The 17621-nt window shown below is 32.3% G+C and overlaps 1 protein-coding gene across 9 annotated transcripts in view; it reads right to left on the bottom strand.

Moving 5' to 3' along the window:
- The window catches only part of ADGRL3 (adhesion G protein-coupled receptor L3), a 905707-nt gene that overhangs the window by 174213 nt on the left and 713873 nt on the right, over positions 1-17621 (bottom strand). For all 9 annotated transcript variants that reach the window (XM_051964507.1, XM_051964499.1, XM_051964500.1 and 6 more), the window contains exons 8-10: positions 11357-11662; positions 7946-8049; positions 1110-1295 (exon numbers count right to left, since the gene is read on the bottom strand). In XM_051964507.1, the coding sequence (XP_051820467.1) occupies positions 1110-1295; positions 7946-8049; positions 11357-11662 (596 nt within the window). The remainder of the gene's footprint in view (positions 1-1109; positions 1296-7945; positions 8050-11356; positions 11663-17621) is intronic.

Raw genomic sequence — 17621 nt, 5'->3', positions numbered from 1 at the left:
TGTCTTCTAGCAACTAAAATTTGGTACTAATATGTTTCTCCCTCTATCACCTCATTCATGTGCAACATTCAGTGAACACACTGCATTTGAATGGAGCAAATCTGACATACTTTTACCAGATAGACTGTTATTCACCTCTTGAGACTATGTAATTTCAAAAAATTCCATTTCTTCTCATACTTAGCATTTACCTGGCCCTTTATATCTTTTCTTACAAACATAATTTGAATACTTTCTTTTTCAACCTATAAATTTATTGGCATCCACTGGAGAGTGATGATCAAATAATAATGGTGTTACTATTAAATCTAGGCATGCTTTAAAAAATTTTAATGATGCAAAGTCTTCATAAATATTAAATCCAACATTATGTAGCATACTAAAAATGAAAAATAATCTAAATTTTTTTATGTCTCTCAGAGGAAAAAAATCCCTCAGAATTATATATACATACATACATATACACACATACATAAATATAGAATTATATCTACATAGAGATACATAAATATAGGATATATAACTATGAACAAAAACACATACATGCATGTATGCATGTATATGTATATGTGTGTGTGTGTGTGTATGTGTAACCTTCATATGCCCTATTTCAAATTTAACTCTACCATTGATCCAGGGTTTATAGAGAAGACATTTTCCTTCTTTGCTCTTCTCTCTTTTATTATTTTTTGCTTTTGATGACCTGGATGCTCACCTGTCATGTATATTGCTTATTAGCTTTAATATTAAATAAGGAGGAGAGGTAAATGAGTAAAATCAATAATGATGCTAAATTCTAAATCACATCTATTCATGTTCATTTAATCCTCCAATATTAGGTAAAAACAAATATAGTTCAATCTTGTGGGGGAAAAAAAGAGACATATCTTTAAAATAGTATGAAACATAATAATCTAATTTTTTTCTTTTTTAAAAAATTTAGTTTTTTGACCAAAATGAAAAGAATATAATTTCTATACATTAAATTACAAATCATACTGACAATAGCGGGCACATCTTGATTACACTGGAAGAAACTATTTGCCAAAAAGGAAAGACTCAGTTGCTTTAACTCCATCCTATCTCTTATCCTTACCCTTGCTGCTTACCTTGTTTAAACTACGTGCAGCACTGTCTTTTCCACCAGGAGTCAAGTTTCGAAGTTGAACATCCAGCAAGCCTACCAGTTGATCCATTGCACGAACTGAGTAGGTGATATCCCCAGCATTCAACTGATTTCTGGTCTGCTCAGCAAGTTCCCTGGCAATGTTAGCAGCTGTCTCACCAGACTTCAACTACAGTTTTGAAAACAAGAAACAGTGGAAAGATATTTATTACCTTTGTCAAGTCATGATCTTCTCCAAGGCTTCTTTTGGTGACTTTTCCAACTAAAGTATGTAAACTCTAGATGGAAGTAGGTAGCATAGGACATAGTTGTGCCTCTACTCCTAACTGGATTTTAACTATAAATCAAACAAAAAACAAACAATAATCTAAAATTCTGTGTTTACATATACATATACTTTAAAAAAAATTGGTGTGGAAAAGGAGAAAGGAAATCAACTTATGACTGTATTTCTATAGGAAAACTCATATTGGGAAATTTCTTTCCATTATTATAGATCAGCAACTCGTGTGCAATTTAAGAGTATTAGAAAGTCCCCTAGGTCAATGTCAGTTTAAGTGGCTTGCCATCTCCTTTGTTGTTCAATTGTTCCAGCCGTGTATGATTCTTTGTAACCCCATTTGAGATTTTCTTGACAAAGATACAGGAGGAGTTTACCATTTCTTCTTCAGCTCATTTTATAGAAAAAGAAATGATCATATAGTTAAATGACTTGACCAGACTCATACAGCTAATACATGTCTGAGGTCAGAAGTGGGCCCTAATCCCAGCATTCAATTTACTGGGCCAGCTACTTGTCCATAACAGTAATAATGAGCATTTATATAATACTAAGTTTTGTGAAGTGCTTTATATATTTTACTTCATTTTATCCTGTCAGCAATTCTAGAATTGGGTGTGACTCATAATCCTTATTTGACAGATGAGAAAATTGAAGCAAATAAAAATTAAGTAACTTGCCTAAAGTCATATATCTAGTATTAACAGAACTGGAGTGAAACATTTAAGCCTTCTGACTCATTTTCCAGTATTATTTCCATGAAACTATAAGAATACTTTGTGTGGGGCCCTCAGTGTCCTGTAGAAAAAGCCAAGTAATTAGATCCAAAGTTGTAGAATGACCAGTGTATCACCCAGGTGCTATGCAATGTTAAAAGAACATGTGGAAGTCAATAGACTTCCAAGAACACTGAAAGGAGAATGGGAGGCCATAAATAGTATTGGATTTGGATCATCTAAACATGCACCCATATTAATTATACCATAGATTCACTGAAATACTGGAGCATGGGATTAAAATAATTGAAGTCTGATTTGGTCACTGTTAGTTTAGCCAAAGCAGTTAAGTAGTTAAAGTATCTACCACATTTTAAGGTTGTAAAGCATGGTGAATAAGTGTCTAAATTGGCCTAGTTAAGATAACACCTAAATGGAAGATAACTTTGTACAATTTCACATCAGATATGATATTTTTTCATAATACCTAAAATAGATATTACTTTTCCTTTACATAAAATTCAAGAATATTAGTATAAGTACCATTTTTCATTATATTTAAATAGGAAGTTTCATGATAAGCAAAATGATTTGCAAAACAAAGAAATATGGAAAAATTACTGGAAATTATTACTAATTAATTTCTGTGTAAATGTATACATTTGGAAAGTTTGCCTGAAGTATTTATTATAAACATCTGTGAATTATCATAGTAAGGGGGAGCTAGTTATAACTCCCTTAACAAAAGTTAAATATAATTGTTTAAGTAGTTAAATAACACAAGTGCTTATAAAAACAAATTACCTATATTATAAAGAGTCTTTTCCATAATAATACAAATAAGAATGGAAAAGCAATGTGGCATACTGGATAAGACAGTTATACTGGTCTAGCTAGGAATCAGGAGAACTTAGGTTCAGGAGAACTATTATGCATTATAGTTGTATAAACTTGAATAAGTTTTTTACATATCCTTCAGAGGAAATTCAGAAAGACCTTCATCATTATTTTCCCTCTGTGCATTGAATATTCTCATGTGTGGAATAGCAATAAGAACACTTGTCCCGGACTAACCTAGAAGAAAAATCACAATAACATGAACTAGTTTGATATTATACATGAGTTCTTTAAGTGAAAAACAGTTTAATACTTAATATTTTTCTAGCGTTCATAGTCTATTAAGAGCCAATTATTTTGTATAGAACAGTAAAAAGAAGAAAATAATATTAAGCTTAAAAGTGAAATACTGATGTTCAGGTGATTTTTTTTAATGACCCTGTAAATAAATAGAATGTCACCTAAGTCTGTACATACACTAAAATTTTACTTAGCCTTGAGGCCAGTGACTGAATGTACAAACTAACAGGGCTAGACTAAATGATATAAAATCTCTTCTAGTGCTAACATTCCAAAAGTCCATTAAGCAGAGAAAAACAAGCAGCAAACATGTCACTTTCTGTCTTACTTCAATTCTGAAGAATGACGGCCAGCTGAAGTCATGAATTCTGCTTTGATTAGAAGTGTTTTTGTATCAAAGTGATGGCTAAATTCAGCTCCTTTATATTGCATATTAGATTTGTGAAGTACACACATAAGAGAAAGGTAAGTAATAGGAACATCTATATAAATTCTTCAACCAGAAGAGTTCAAAGAAGACTTCATTTCTAACTTCAATTACTCAGATCTGTTAAAAATTATTTCTAATAAAGAGTAAGCATTGAAAAAAAATCTACATTTTTGTTTTGTATAGATTGGCAAATCACTGTCTAGTTTAAATAGTAGTAGTATAACCAGGTCTTCAATAAACAATCTTTTCAAAATAGGAGTAAAACCATAAGCTTTAGTTAAGCATACTAATTATGACAGAGATTGATATTATTTACATATTTAAGCCTCGACAGGAGCCAAAAACAATTTTCTTTGAAATAAGCTTTGACATTTCATGACATTTATTATATAAAAATCCTAATCTGGGTGCCAAAAGAATTCATTAAGGAGTTATTCAAAGTACTTAAGTGCAGCCCTGCCATTTCCCTGAAAGAATACATCTATTTTTCCATCAATCTCAGCCAAAGTTATTAAATCAACAGCAAATTGCTTTTGTCTCTTATAGTTGGGAGGTTCTTAAACGATTCTACTGACTTTCCCTAGGCTAATGGTACTTCCTCCGGAAAACTTTACTTGATGCCCCTAGATTGTCCTTTCATTCTACTGAATTCTCAATACTGTGTACCTCTTTTTTGAACTTTGCATAGTGCAAAATTTTTTGTCAAGGACCCTATCTTACTTATTTTTCTCATCTACCTCAGCATGTAGTACAATGTTCTGTTCATAGTAGATAATCAGTAAGTGGTTATTGGATTGAGTTATTTCCCCAAACACTAAACTTCACAGAATTCTCAATCTATTCCAAAATTATTGCCTCATTAAATAAATGAGGCAAATTTAAGGACAAAGTTCCCTCTTATCCTGCAATTTGTTAACTTCCTTTGCATCTCTCATTTTACTTTCTCAAAAAAAAAAAATCCTGAAATGACAGCACTATTTCAAAATTCATGAGCATATGTGGCATGAAAGGAAAGGAGATTGCATGTTCTTGTACTAAAGACAGAATGGATACATCTTCTTCATAGATAATTCAAATGTATCCTTTCTTTGAATTCACAAAACGAACCAGAAAAACAAAAATTATGAATCCTTGGAATTTTAAATAGATGTTCTGACCCTATATATAATATAAATGAACTCAATAGTCAAACATATAGACTAAATTGAAAGGAAGTTTACATCCAAATACCTTCATTTAAAAGACCCCACTCTTGGACATCAATAAATTAGAACATCAATATTGATAAGGATGCTCAAATACAAATCATTAAGGGAAGTGAGAAGTTTCAGTGGGGAGAGTAGTAATAGTATGCTGCAAGTAAATGGGGGGGGGGAAGAGGAAAGAATGACAGCCAAGGGATTATCATTGTCCATAAACTCATTCTTGTAACCAGTATTCAAAAATAATGAATGGAAAATTTCATCTATATTTATGTTTATATCAGTACCATAAGTTAGGTCCCCAGATAGCAGTCAAAAGTTTCATCTCAGTTCACTTGCTATTGTCTAAACATCCACCTGACTCAAATTTTCATTCCAACATGAATAAGAATGGCAATATTTCAATGGATAAAGTACTTATGGCATAAGTGAACCAGAAGGAGAATATTAGGCCAATCACAGAGTACTAATTAATACTACATCTGTATTTAAAGAAGCCACAGTCAAGTTAGAGGGAGGAGGGGAAAAATTCTCAGTGAAAAAAACAAAAACAAAAATATAGAATAAAGAGAGACTAACTGAACACAAATAACTGTCACCTTGAGCTTGTCTTTTCCTTTTTTTTTTATTCTTGATTTCTCATCTATCGAATGAGATAATTAGACTTTTGATTGGTATCTAATGTTCCTGACATTTCTCAAATTTTGTCTTAAAAAATTAAATATATTGACTGAGATGATATGCTGAGAAATTCACTCTATTTAAAAGTCATTATGAATTTCTGATCTGTAAATCTGATAGATCCTTGATTCTGATCAGGAAAAATCCAAATTAAATGTTTTTTGGAATAAGAAATTAATAGGGAGGAAATTGATAGGTCTAAAGAACTTTGGAAAACCAAGTGTTATTTGTGGAACAAACCAAACTGTTGATTAAAAGGGAAGTGGTTGTTTGCCCCACCCCCCACTTTGTTTTTTTATAACAGATGATATTTTTCCTCTATGAGATTACATACAAAAAAGTAGCAAGGAAAAAATGAAGCAACATTATTTTATGTCACTACGTTATAACAATTTTTATGTTGCAATTTGAAACAAGAATGCATCAATTTAGACACAAAACTTTTAGGTTCTATTACTGACTTTAGATAAGTCACTGTACCTAATTGTAAAATAAAGAAATTGTTCTTCTCAAGTTCCTTTCAGCCCTAAATTTGTGGTCCTATGATCCTTTCCTTTCCTTAATTAGAAAAGTCTAAGTATTTTTTTTTTCCTGGAAGTCTATTTTTCAGAAAACAGTAAGAAAGCACCCAGTTTGCTAGGTGAATGATGACTGAAATCATTATTAACCCAAAGGCTAAGCATTTTAAAAATGCAAAGCTGCTAATGGTACCAGATATGCTACTGATCTATTAATCTGATCATATCCCACAAGAATTATTCACCCTGGGGTCAGAATTATACTGTAATAAAATCAAAGGCCAATCTCCGTGTCAGGATTAGTATTGAAATTGAACCAGAGTTACCAGCTTTGAATAGCAACAGGTATCATATCAATATATATATATATATATAAGAAAATAACTACAATCCTCACCATTACTCCTTGTTTGTGATTTAGGGTGAAGAGACAGTTATGGCTCATTTGCTACATGATCTACTGGGGTGAATATTTACTGATTACCATACAGTATATCACTGAGAATGAGGGTAGTTAAAAATAAGTAGAGAGGAGGGCAAATGCAAGACTGTATTTCTTCTAAGGTTATCATCTGTAATATTTCTTTTGGAAAAAATATCTTTCAGAAATTCTACAGCCTAATTTTCCATAGAAGGACTCCTGATATTAAGAGTGAATAAAGCCACATAAATTGCTATAATAAGGCTTCATCCCACAACAGTTTTGGTATAAATGCACATCTGGTCTCTGTTTGTTATGAAATCAACGCAAAGTCCCATAGTGCATTAATAATAAAAATGTTCAACATATTGCAACCAAATAAATCCTGTTAAATCGAGTCTGCAAAATTTTATTGCCACACATTAATGTACTTTCAACATTGATAAATTGGGTTCTAAATAACATTAATCAAATGACAAAATTTCAAAAGTGGAACTAATTTTTTTAAAAATCCACTATCTATCCAAGATACATGTACTAGAATAAGGTACATATACTAGAAGCTTTTATTTTGGAAGTTTGAAAATCTCTCTTGTTATTGCTATGGAAAGCATATTATTGTAATTGTAGTCATTGTTATTGACCTCTACCATCCAATATGAAATCCTTTGTTTAACTTTCAAAGCCCATCATAACCAAGCCCCTTCTTACCATCTCAGTCCTTTTATACCTTATGGCCTTCTACAACTCTACAAACTCTGGCTTCCTTACTAATCCTTGAACAAAATATTCTATCTTCAGATTCTATGCATTTTCATTGGCTATCCCTTATTACTACAATATTTTACTTCCTTATTTTAGGATTTGTTCCTCCCCGATTTCCTTCAAGTCGCACATAAAATTGCACCTTTTATAAGAAGCCTTTCAAGGTCTTTCTTAATCCTTATGTCTCCCCTTCAAGATTATCTCCAAGTTATTTTAGATATACTTTGTTCATTGTATTTATATTTGTCTTCCCTATTAGAATGTGAATTCCTTGAGAACAGAACTAAATTTTTTTTTGTATCTCTAGTATTGAGCATACTTTTCTGACAAATAAGAAGTACTTAATTAATGCTTGCTGACATGACTTTAAAAGAATATTATTTATAATTATAGATTATAATACATAACATTATTGAAGTTAAGATAGTAGAGTATCAACAGGGAGCATCATATAACTTTAAAGAGAACAGGTATCTCAAAAAAGATATCAGGAAATCTCTTGGGCATGTTATTAATTATTGAGGACCTCCCTCTCATTCTCCCAATACAACCAACCTATATGTGCAATTAGGGAAATAGGAAGAAAATGATTTTGATTTTTAAAAATTCCTTGATTTTTTTTCAGCATTTGTAATTCACAATGATGTATCAGAGTTAGCAAAGAGTTACCTTCTGTGTTATGTGATTGACCCAAGGAGAAGAACAGTTGCTGAGATCTGGTCCTTGAGGATCCCAAACTCCATCAGGGGCCAAGCAAAGGAAGGTAGAAACACCTACAATTTTAACAGAAATGTGAATTTGTATTTACTTTTTCATTATATATTAATAATGGTGCTTTTGAGCTTTGAATTATCTCACTGCACTAAATGTTTAAGTTAGAACTTAAAGAATGATATTCATATTTTGAACAAAGGATTTCTTCCCCCTTTTAGAAAGTGATCTAATATAGAAAGGAAAGTTATTTTCTGAAAATTTCAACAAGTAGAACATTATTATGCATTTATTTTTGAAAACATTTTGTTTTACTGTCAAATCTCAGAATCCTGAATTTCAAAGTAAAGGGAGTTTAGGAATTACCTAAATCTAATCCTGCAGCTAGTTCACAAGTCCTTTCAGTGTGTTCTGGAAAAATGGTCATTGAGTTTCTTTAACATTTTTAATGACAGATAATTCATTATCTAATGAGATAGCACACTCCATTTCCCAAAAGCCTTGAGTAGACTCTTTCCTGTACTGAATGAATATATTCTGTCCAATAAATTATCCAAAGTTGGTATATCCACTAATATTCTGCCTGTAGAACTCAATAAGATATTGATATCAGTAGTGTATGCAAGCTGTTCAACTAATAAATATTCTTTGTCCTAAGTGCCCAGCCTACTTTGTTTTCCAATCACATATAACTGATGATACTTTTTATACTGTTTCTTGTCTATGATTAATCATTAGAAATATGCTACAGCATAACACACCAAACATTTCTTCATTGCACTTTGGCATACCTAGGAATTGTGGATAATGTATGAACAGCAATCATAATCGATTTTTTAAGGCTTTTGTTTCAAAGAGGAACTTGAATTCATTGAAAGCATGCCATAATTTTACAAATTTAATGTTTTCTGCTGTCTTCCTTCTTTCCATTCTAAACACATCATTCTTCATCTACAATATCTAAGATACATTTACTCATGACCATCTCAATGGATTATCTAGGTAATATGTACTCTTTATTTGGATGTTTCTATATGGATCTTTGTTTAAAAACACACACATACACACACACACACACACACACACACACACACACACATTATTCCTAGTTAGCCTTATTTAGGTTTCTAGGGCTTGGTCAATCAGTACAAATTGATCTAGAAAAACAAAGATGTAGAGTCTATCTTTAAGGAATTTCTCCTTTTGGAGTTTATGGTGGATGTTCATTTAAATGAATATTTATTAATCTCCTGTTATTAAAAAAAAGTTACTTTCAGGGGATTACATTGCATGGAATGGGGATAAGGATTGGGGGTGTGAATGGATGTGTAAATAAATACAAAGCACATATATGAATGCAAATAAATAAATAAATACCAAATGGGTAAAAATGAAAACAAATTCAAAATAATATCAAAAGTTCTAGAAGAATAACAGGTGGAGATAAGAATGAGGAAAGGGGTCATATAAGTGGTAACACTGAGCTCTTCCCCTTTAAAGGAAGTTTCAGATTTTATCGAGCAGACGTGAGAAGGGAATAACAGTGGCAAAATCACTTGACAAAGGTATATAACCATGCTTTGAGTTCCACTTTATAATTATATGATCAGTGAATAAAATTATTTCTGTTGTCCTATCAAAGTTTCTTGTGTGCTTTGAACTTAATAATAACAATTATTATAATCAGTATGATAATGATAATAATAACTTACATGGCCATGGTGTTTTGAGATTTGCAATGCACTTTACATATATTATCTCATTGGTGTTCAAAGCAACTATATGAAAGTGGAGTTATCATTATCCCCATTATCCAATTATTCTTATTGTCTAAACACTGAGAGAAGTTAAGTGACTGACTTGTTTAAGTTAACAAAGTTAATCAGTATCTGAAGTAAGGTATGAAGCCAGGTCTTTCCAAATTTAAGTTGATCACACTTTTCACTCTACCTCTTTATCTCATGCGAATAAGAGATACATTGTAGGATGACAGACTTTAAAGTTGTATCCTTTCTTTTTTTCCCCCATAATCAAAAATATCACAAATTAATCAACATTCTTTGGCTATAGTTGTCCAAACACTTCTGAATACAAATGAGTTAGGAATTCATTTATCCACTTATTCATTTAACAATAACTTACTAATACATGCAAATTACTGTGCTAGACACCAGAAAGATACAAAGATAATTAAGATCCCTCCCTTTAATTAGAGTATCATCAGGCCCACATATTTCCACCTTTTTTGGAGGACATAATAGATTTTGTCAAATGTTATTTTCTTATTTATATAGAGATATTTATTTATATATGTTCATTTATTATATTTATATCTATAGATATCTTTATATCTTTATTTTATATTCATAAACATATATATTTATATTTTATTTATTATATTTATATCTATAAACAAAATATTATTAAAAGTAAATATAATGAAATAAATGTTTGCTTTTCTATAGATTTTTACTTATTTAGAGACTTTATATTAACAGGACTACTATAATCCATCAATATAATAATAATTATGAGGAGGAAGAAGAGGAAATAGACTCTTCATAACATCGTTTTGAAAATATCTTTTACTATGTCAAAAATTTCATAGAAATAAGTTTAACACAAATCCAGGAAAGACCTTATATGAATAATTTCAGTTACAAGAAATATCAGAAGAACCTGGCTAAAGTTTGATTTCATTTCTATAATCTGGGAACATAAATCCCAAGTAAGGGCAATGGTATACTGCCATTCTAATGTCTGATTAATTACTAACTGATTAAATAATGATGAAATAATACAAACAAAATGCAGTAGATCAAAATGGGGGGAAAAAAGTTCACTAGAGTCCAATCACACTGTGATAAGGTTAGAACATTTCTTGTTTAAAAAAAAAATTAAAATCACAATGTATGGCTCCCCTGAGGAATATTATGAATCACACAAATAAAAGCTGAGAAAAAGACTGTTTAATTCTTATCTATCCCTTGACACATGTTTGTCCTTTGTAGGGCCTTTTCTCAATAATTTTCACAGTTTACTTGATAGCTTTAAATAAGTCCAAAATGACTTGCAACTAGATGTAAAATGTCTTGCAATGCTTTGTCCAAGTTTGTCATCCCTATTCCCTAAACTATTTATTCACAGCACCTCATGCTAACCAAATTCTAATCTTTGGCATTTTGGACAAGACTGCACAGCTTAGTCAGGATATTATGTTAAGCTTAATTTATCAGACTTAATAATTAATCAACTACCCTTTGAAATTACTCTATCTGCATTACTGAACCAGCCTAAAGGAATATTTGACAACTGAGCCAAAGTAAGAGAATGTGAGGCCCGTAAATTAGGTCCTTCTAAAGGACTCACCTACTGTCCCCGCAGGGCATGGCTGCTTTGCCATCTGCCCTTGACGGGTCTTAAACCACATGATTTCCCGAGCTTCCACAGCATCACAGCTCTCTTCCAGAGCTGGGAGCTGAGAGGAAGCAGGTGGAAGGTGTGTGGTGATTTCATCTGGGGCTGCTGCTGCTGGGGAGGGGGTACTGGTGCTTCGGTTCCTTCTCCCTGGTGCTGATGTTGTGGTACTCCTCCCTGGGCTGCCAGTGGTGATTCTCAAGGTGGTACTGGTGGTGGTCGTGCTTCCCAGGCCCATGGGCCCTGTGGTAGAGATTTCTAAAATAAAAAAGAAAGACACCAGATTCAGTGATTGTTCTGTGATCTTCAGATTTCCCCAAACATTGAAAATCTTGCATGTTTTATACCTTACATATGAGTGAGAACCCATAAAAAAGCATCAATTTAAGCACCAGACAAGTATTTGGTCAATATCAAATACTTAACAGGGCTTTCAGAATTACCAAAGTTGATCAAAACTACTTTTAAAGAATAAATTCTCAATACAACACAAAGAACAGTTTAAAAAAACATAAAAAAACACTAATAATAACTCAAAAGGGGGCCTCCATCTGGTCCAATCTATTCCATATGAAAGGTAGTAACCTTAAAATTCTCAGGTGATGATCCTTAACCTTGGTGTCAAGTAAAAAGATTTTGTGTCTGTGTATTTTAATTGTAGTAAGTTTATTTTTAATACACATTGCTTTATGAATCAGGTTGGGAGAGAAAATCAGAGCAAAAGAGAAAAACCATGGGAGAGATAAAAAAACAGAAAAAAGAAGTGAACATGTGTTGGTTTACATTCAGTCTCCTTAGTTCTTTTTCTGGATGCAGTTGGCATTTTCTGTCCAAAGTCTATTGGGATTGCTTTGTATCACTGAACTATTGAGAAGAAACAAGTCTTTCACAGTTGATCATCACTGTATATATACATATATATGTTTACATATATACATATATCTAGATAGAGTTATAGATCTGTATATAGGTTTATACATATTTTAACCTTGGAATTCTCAGGTGATGCTCTTTAACCTTGATGTCAAGTAAAAAGATATTGTATGTATATTTTAACCTTGAAATTCTCAAGTGATGCTCTTTAACCTTGATGTCAAGTAAAAAAAGATGTTGTATATATATTTTAACCTTGAAATTCTCAGGTGATGATCCTTAACACTGGTTTCAAGTAAAAGTATATTGCATATATATTTGAAGTAGGTCATCTAAAATTACTCTGAAGGAAATTATAGTGAGTTTTCCTAATGTAGGAGGAAAAAATAAAAGAGTAGATCATGAAAACTGCTCTACAATGTTCAGTCAGTGTCACAAGCATTACATTATAACCTTAAACATCAATTTTTCATACATATTAAAGAAGCAAAGGTAAAGTGATTTTCCATTTAGCTTAGCATGATTGATTCATATGAATATAATACAATTAGTAAAGCATAGTAAACTCAGTCATAGCTGTATATGTAGTAATGTATAGGAGCTTCCAATTCATAAGAGCTTGCATCCTAAAAGTTTATTTTTAATTAAGTTCTTTTATTCTTCAAGTGAGTTAAAAATAATATTATAAATAATGGTTAGATTAACAGGTCAGTCCAAAAATACTTTTTTCTATAAGAAAGTATAGTGTAGCTAGAAATGTACTGAATTGAAGTTTGTAAATTTTTTTACCCTGCCAAGGGCTAAGTGACAGTAAGCCATTGTTCCTCGCTAGGCTGTTTGACCTCTAAGGTACCAAATCCTATCCACAACACCAAATTCTATATTCTCATGGGCAGAGATGTAGTGAGGATTTTAATACACTCACATTCACACTGTGTTCAGCAACTTACTTTTAAGTTTTCTCTTCTTTACATTTTTCACAGCTCTTTGTTTATAGCATTCATAGAATTGTAAAGCTTGTGAGGAGCCTTAGAATTCACTCATCCAAGGTCCAACTCTTTCATTTTTCAGATGATAAAACTGAGACTCAGGGAAGTCAAATTACTTGGCAAGGTCACATAATCTCAAGTAGAAATCTGGGATTCAAGCCCATCTTCTTGCTCCAAATCTTAGATTCTTTCTAGTAGACCAAGCTTCCCTTTAAACTTTTACTACCTATTGCCTCATAATTGTTTATATGTCTCCCCCTCCCAATTAGGCAATTACATCTCACTGGAAATAGTATGCTGGGCTGGATTTGGAAGCAGGAAGAGCTGATTTCAAATGCAGCCTCACATATTTATTAGCTTTGTGACTCTGGTCATGTATCCTTTTGCCTGTTTCCTCAACTGTAAAATGGGAATATTAATAGCATCTCCTCCAAGGCTGTTGGAAAGATTAAATGAGATATCTGTAAAGTACTTAACTTGGGGTTTAACACATAAAAGATCTGATATAAATATTTACTTCCTTTCCTCCAAATTGTAATGTAAATCTTTTGAAATCAGCCAATATGTCTTATGGTATTTGTACTCTTGGTGTTTGAGGCAGTTTTCTAAGGTCTTAAATCGCAGGAAAGATGTGAAAATGTGTTAGTAAAAGGAGTTTTAACATCTGAGACTCACAGTCTGTATCAATACTCTCAGAAAATTAAACACGAGCTGCTTAATATAGGTTTTAGTGAATTTGAATTGAAGCACAGTACTGCAATAATTGATCTTAATCATTTCATAAGAAAATATTCCTATGAGAAAATAAACTGATTTGTTATTTTCTATACCAAGCACCTCACAGAATCAGAATCATCCCCCTTCCCAAAGAATCATAATCATCCCCTCTCCATAGTAACCAGTTGAATGAGGTACATTTGTATGAGGCAGCATAGAATAGAAGAGAGCTAGATTGACTCAGAATGAGGAAGACTTGAGTTCCTGTCCCTCCAGTAACTGATACGAAATGGCTTTATAACCCAGTAAAGTCTTAGCTCTTTGAGTGCTCCCTAGGAAACATATTAAGCCTATATGTTGTAGATAAAGTGCTGACTGGCATTGATTAAGGAAATTCCTCCCCTGAGAATTCCTTATAACAAGGAAATAACAGACCCAGTCTATGTATTATTTTGTTTTAAAAAACTGTTGATTTTTAATTTATGGAATAAAACAAACATGTCCATAAAAAACAAAATATATAAATATATACATGCAAACACATGTGTGTATGAAAAAATATTCTATACTTAGTTATATTTATCAGTTACTTTTCTGGATGGAGATAATATCTTTCTCTATATGTCCTTTATAGTTAATTTGGGTGCTTATAATAGTCAAAATAACAGTTTAAATTTCATCTTAAAACTGTATTATTATTACTAAATGCAATATTTTCTTGGTTCTGCTCATTTTCTTCTTCATTATATCATGCCACATGTTTTACTAAAATCATTGAGCTTATCATTTTAATAATATTAAGCTCAATAGTATTCCATCACAATCATATACCACCAAGTAGTGATATTTCTAGGTCAAAAGGCATAGGTAACTTAACAGTTCTTTGAATATAATTCCAGATTGTTCTCCTAAATCCAGATTGATCATTTTGCAATTCCACTGACCTCTTGACTTTTTCTATTTAGAAAGCTAATAAAATAATGGGCTGTCTATGGACCATGCCAGGTGACAATCTACATTTCAGAACAACATTCTAGCTCAGTAACTGTCCTTTGTAATTTTAAAAGGAGCCCCAGTCTTCTAGAGTAGGTGTAGGGGATGAAGGGAATGGATGAATGAAAAAAAAAAAAAAACACATTCTCCCCTTCAACAATGGTCATCACCTGTTTGAAGATTTTACTCTGTACCTATACTGATGCAAGATTTTTTTCTCTCTTATTAATAACTAATTATTGAATTAGGACTGAGATTTTTTCCCCTTTTTGTACTTCATCAACCAAAAATTAATCAGTGTGGAAAATCTTAAGCAGAGAGTTAGCCAAGACCTAATCAGACAATAAAAGAAATTTTAAGTTTGGGCTTGTTGTGGTTTGCCTAGACAGATCTGGGAAAATATGGATACTCCCTTTTGTCAGACTTGTGATTTGGAATTAGTCTCTTATGGGATAATGTTACATACCTCGAAAACCTTATTGTTACATAGGCCACCCTCTCATTGTAATATTCATTTCTTATTAATTGTTAACCAGAGTCAATTGCCACTCTGAAGAACATCTACTCTTCCAAGACCATATAAACTGTGAACCCACCACCCTGAAGGGTCTTTGGTCTAAGAGAAATGATCAAATGACAACCATTTTATTAATAAATATGCTAGCCTTATTATTAATAAAATTATTAAACTACCCAGACATTATGTCTCTGGAACTTTTTAAAATGCCAAACTGATAAATGAAAAAAGAGAGGCTGGAGTTGGAGATCTCAGTCAGCAATAGGAGGGAAGACAATCCCAAACAGGGAATCAGGGAGGAAAGAAAGAAAAGTTCCTATGGATGCCTCCTACAGAGATGGTAGTTCCCAAACATTAACTCACTAAGCAAAAAATACATATCCCTAGTGAAATGAGCAGAACCAGGAGATCATTATACATGGCAACAACAAGATTATATGATGATCAATTCTGATGGACATGGCTCTCTTCAACAATGAGATGATTCAAACCAGTTCCAATTGTGCAATGATGAAGAGAGCCATCTATACCCAGAGAGAGAACCATAGGAACTGAGTGTGGACCACAACATAGCATTCTCACTCTTTTTGCTGTTGTTTGTTAGCATTTTATTTTGCTTCTCTTATTTTCTTGTGTGGCATGATGATTTATAAATATATATATACATATATTGGATTTAACATATGTTTCTACCATGTTTAACATATATTGGACTACTTGCCATTTAGGGGAGGGTGTGGAGGAAAAGGGGGGGGGGGATTGCAACACAGGATTTTGCAAGGGCTAATGTTGAAAAATGCATATGTTTTGAAAAATAAAAAGCTTTAATAAAAAACAAACAAACAAACAAAAATGTGTTCCTAAATCCCAAAGTGCCTCTAGTTTTATAAGAAAATTGTTAGCCATCAAGGCAGGAGATAGAACAGAAGGAAAAAAAAATACATTAAAAATTACCCTAATCCCAGAACAATCAAATTTAAATTTAATACACCCTTATGAAACAATAACAATAATAAAATGGATAAAAAGAAAGTTACTTTGGTTTGTAATATACTATTATACAAGGATGACTATCAACTTATTATATTACAGCACAAACTAATGTTCAGGATCCAAACTGAACCTTATTTTCCTGGAACAGTGCCACAGAGAGATGTCGACAAGCCAGGTCATATCATTCTGTTATGCTGAAAGAATGATAGTGAATTTACTATCCTCCCCACCTCATTATTTTCTGCTATAAAAGACTCCCCAGGGCTCAGCTCAATGCCAGCCCTGGTAGAATAAGCATTAATGATCCTCCTGCAGTCACCAGTGTCCAAGTGACAGGACAACTTTCCTTTATTCAGCATTGTTAAAAACAAAACAAAACAAGCAACTCCAGCCTCAAAAGAGAGATTCCAATACAAAGTCCTACCTATATTCATATTTGAGCCTCGTATTAATGTCCCCAAGAAAATAGCAAATCATATACTTAAAAAAAACCTCTGCTATAAAAGTGTTCTATTAGTGGATTAATGAATCTAATAAATGTGGCTACAAGATAGAATAGTAGCAATGGAAAGGTAAAATGCAAAAGAAAAGACTTTGTAGTCTGTTTACGTCTCAAAAGTCATTAAAGATGTTTCATATGTAGCATTTATTCAAAATTGCCGTGTAGTTTTCCATATTATTTTAGTTCTCCTATGGAGCTCAATAAATTTGTACCAATTAGTATTTCCATTAGAAATGACTGACTAGTACTTTTTTTTATTGAATTTCTTCCTCTTATTTTACATTAACTTCAAGACAAAATTAGTTTCTGTTTTTTTTTCCCCTTGGAAATTTGTAACCATATTTTTTTTTCCTATTTCATGTCTCTGTGTGTGTGTTTTCCTGTTTTTTTTTTTTGTTTGTTTGTTTGTTTGTTTTTTCCCCAGCTTACTTTAAGAAGATTGAGTTTTGAGCTCTACTGTGAAATGTGTAGGGGGTCAGTTTAGAGGGCATAATCTGGATGCAGAGGACTGTTCTAACTAGCTTAATGAGCGTTGTTGGAATAAGAGTTCCTATAGTAAAATGGAATTTTGTTCAATTTTGAAGTACATCATCAGTAAAACTAAGCTGCATGTGATCGCAGAACATGCCCCCT

This window comes from Antechinus flavipes, chromosome 6 (assembly GCF_016432865.1).
Source record: "Antechinus flavipes isolate AdamAnt ecotype Samford, QLD, Australia chromosome 6, AdamAnt_v2, whole genome shotgun sequence".
Taxonomy (NCBI): Eukaryota; Metazoa; Chordata; class Mammalia; order Dasyuromorphia; family Dasyuridae; genus Antechinus; species Antechinus flavipes.
This window is presented reverse-complemented; position numbering and strand designations above follow the sequence as displayed.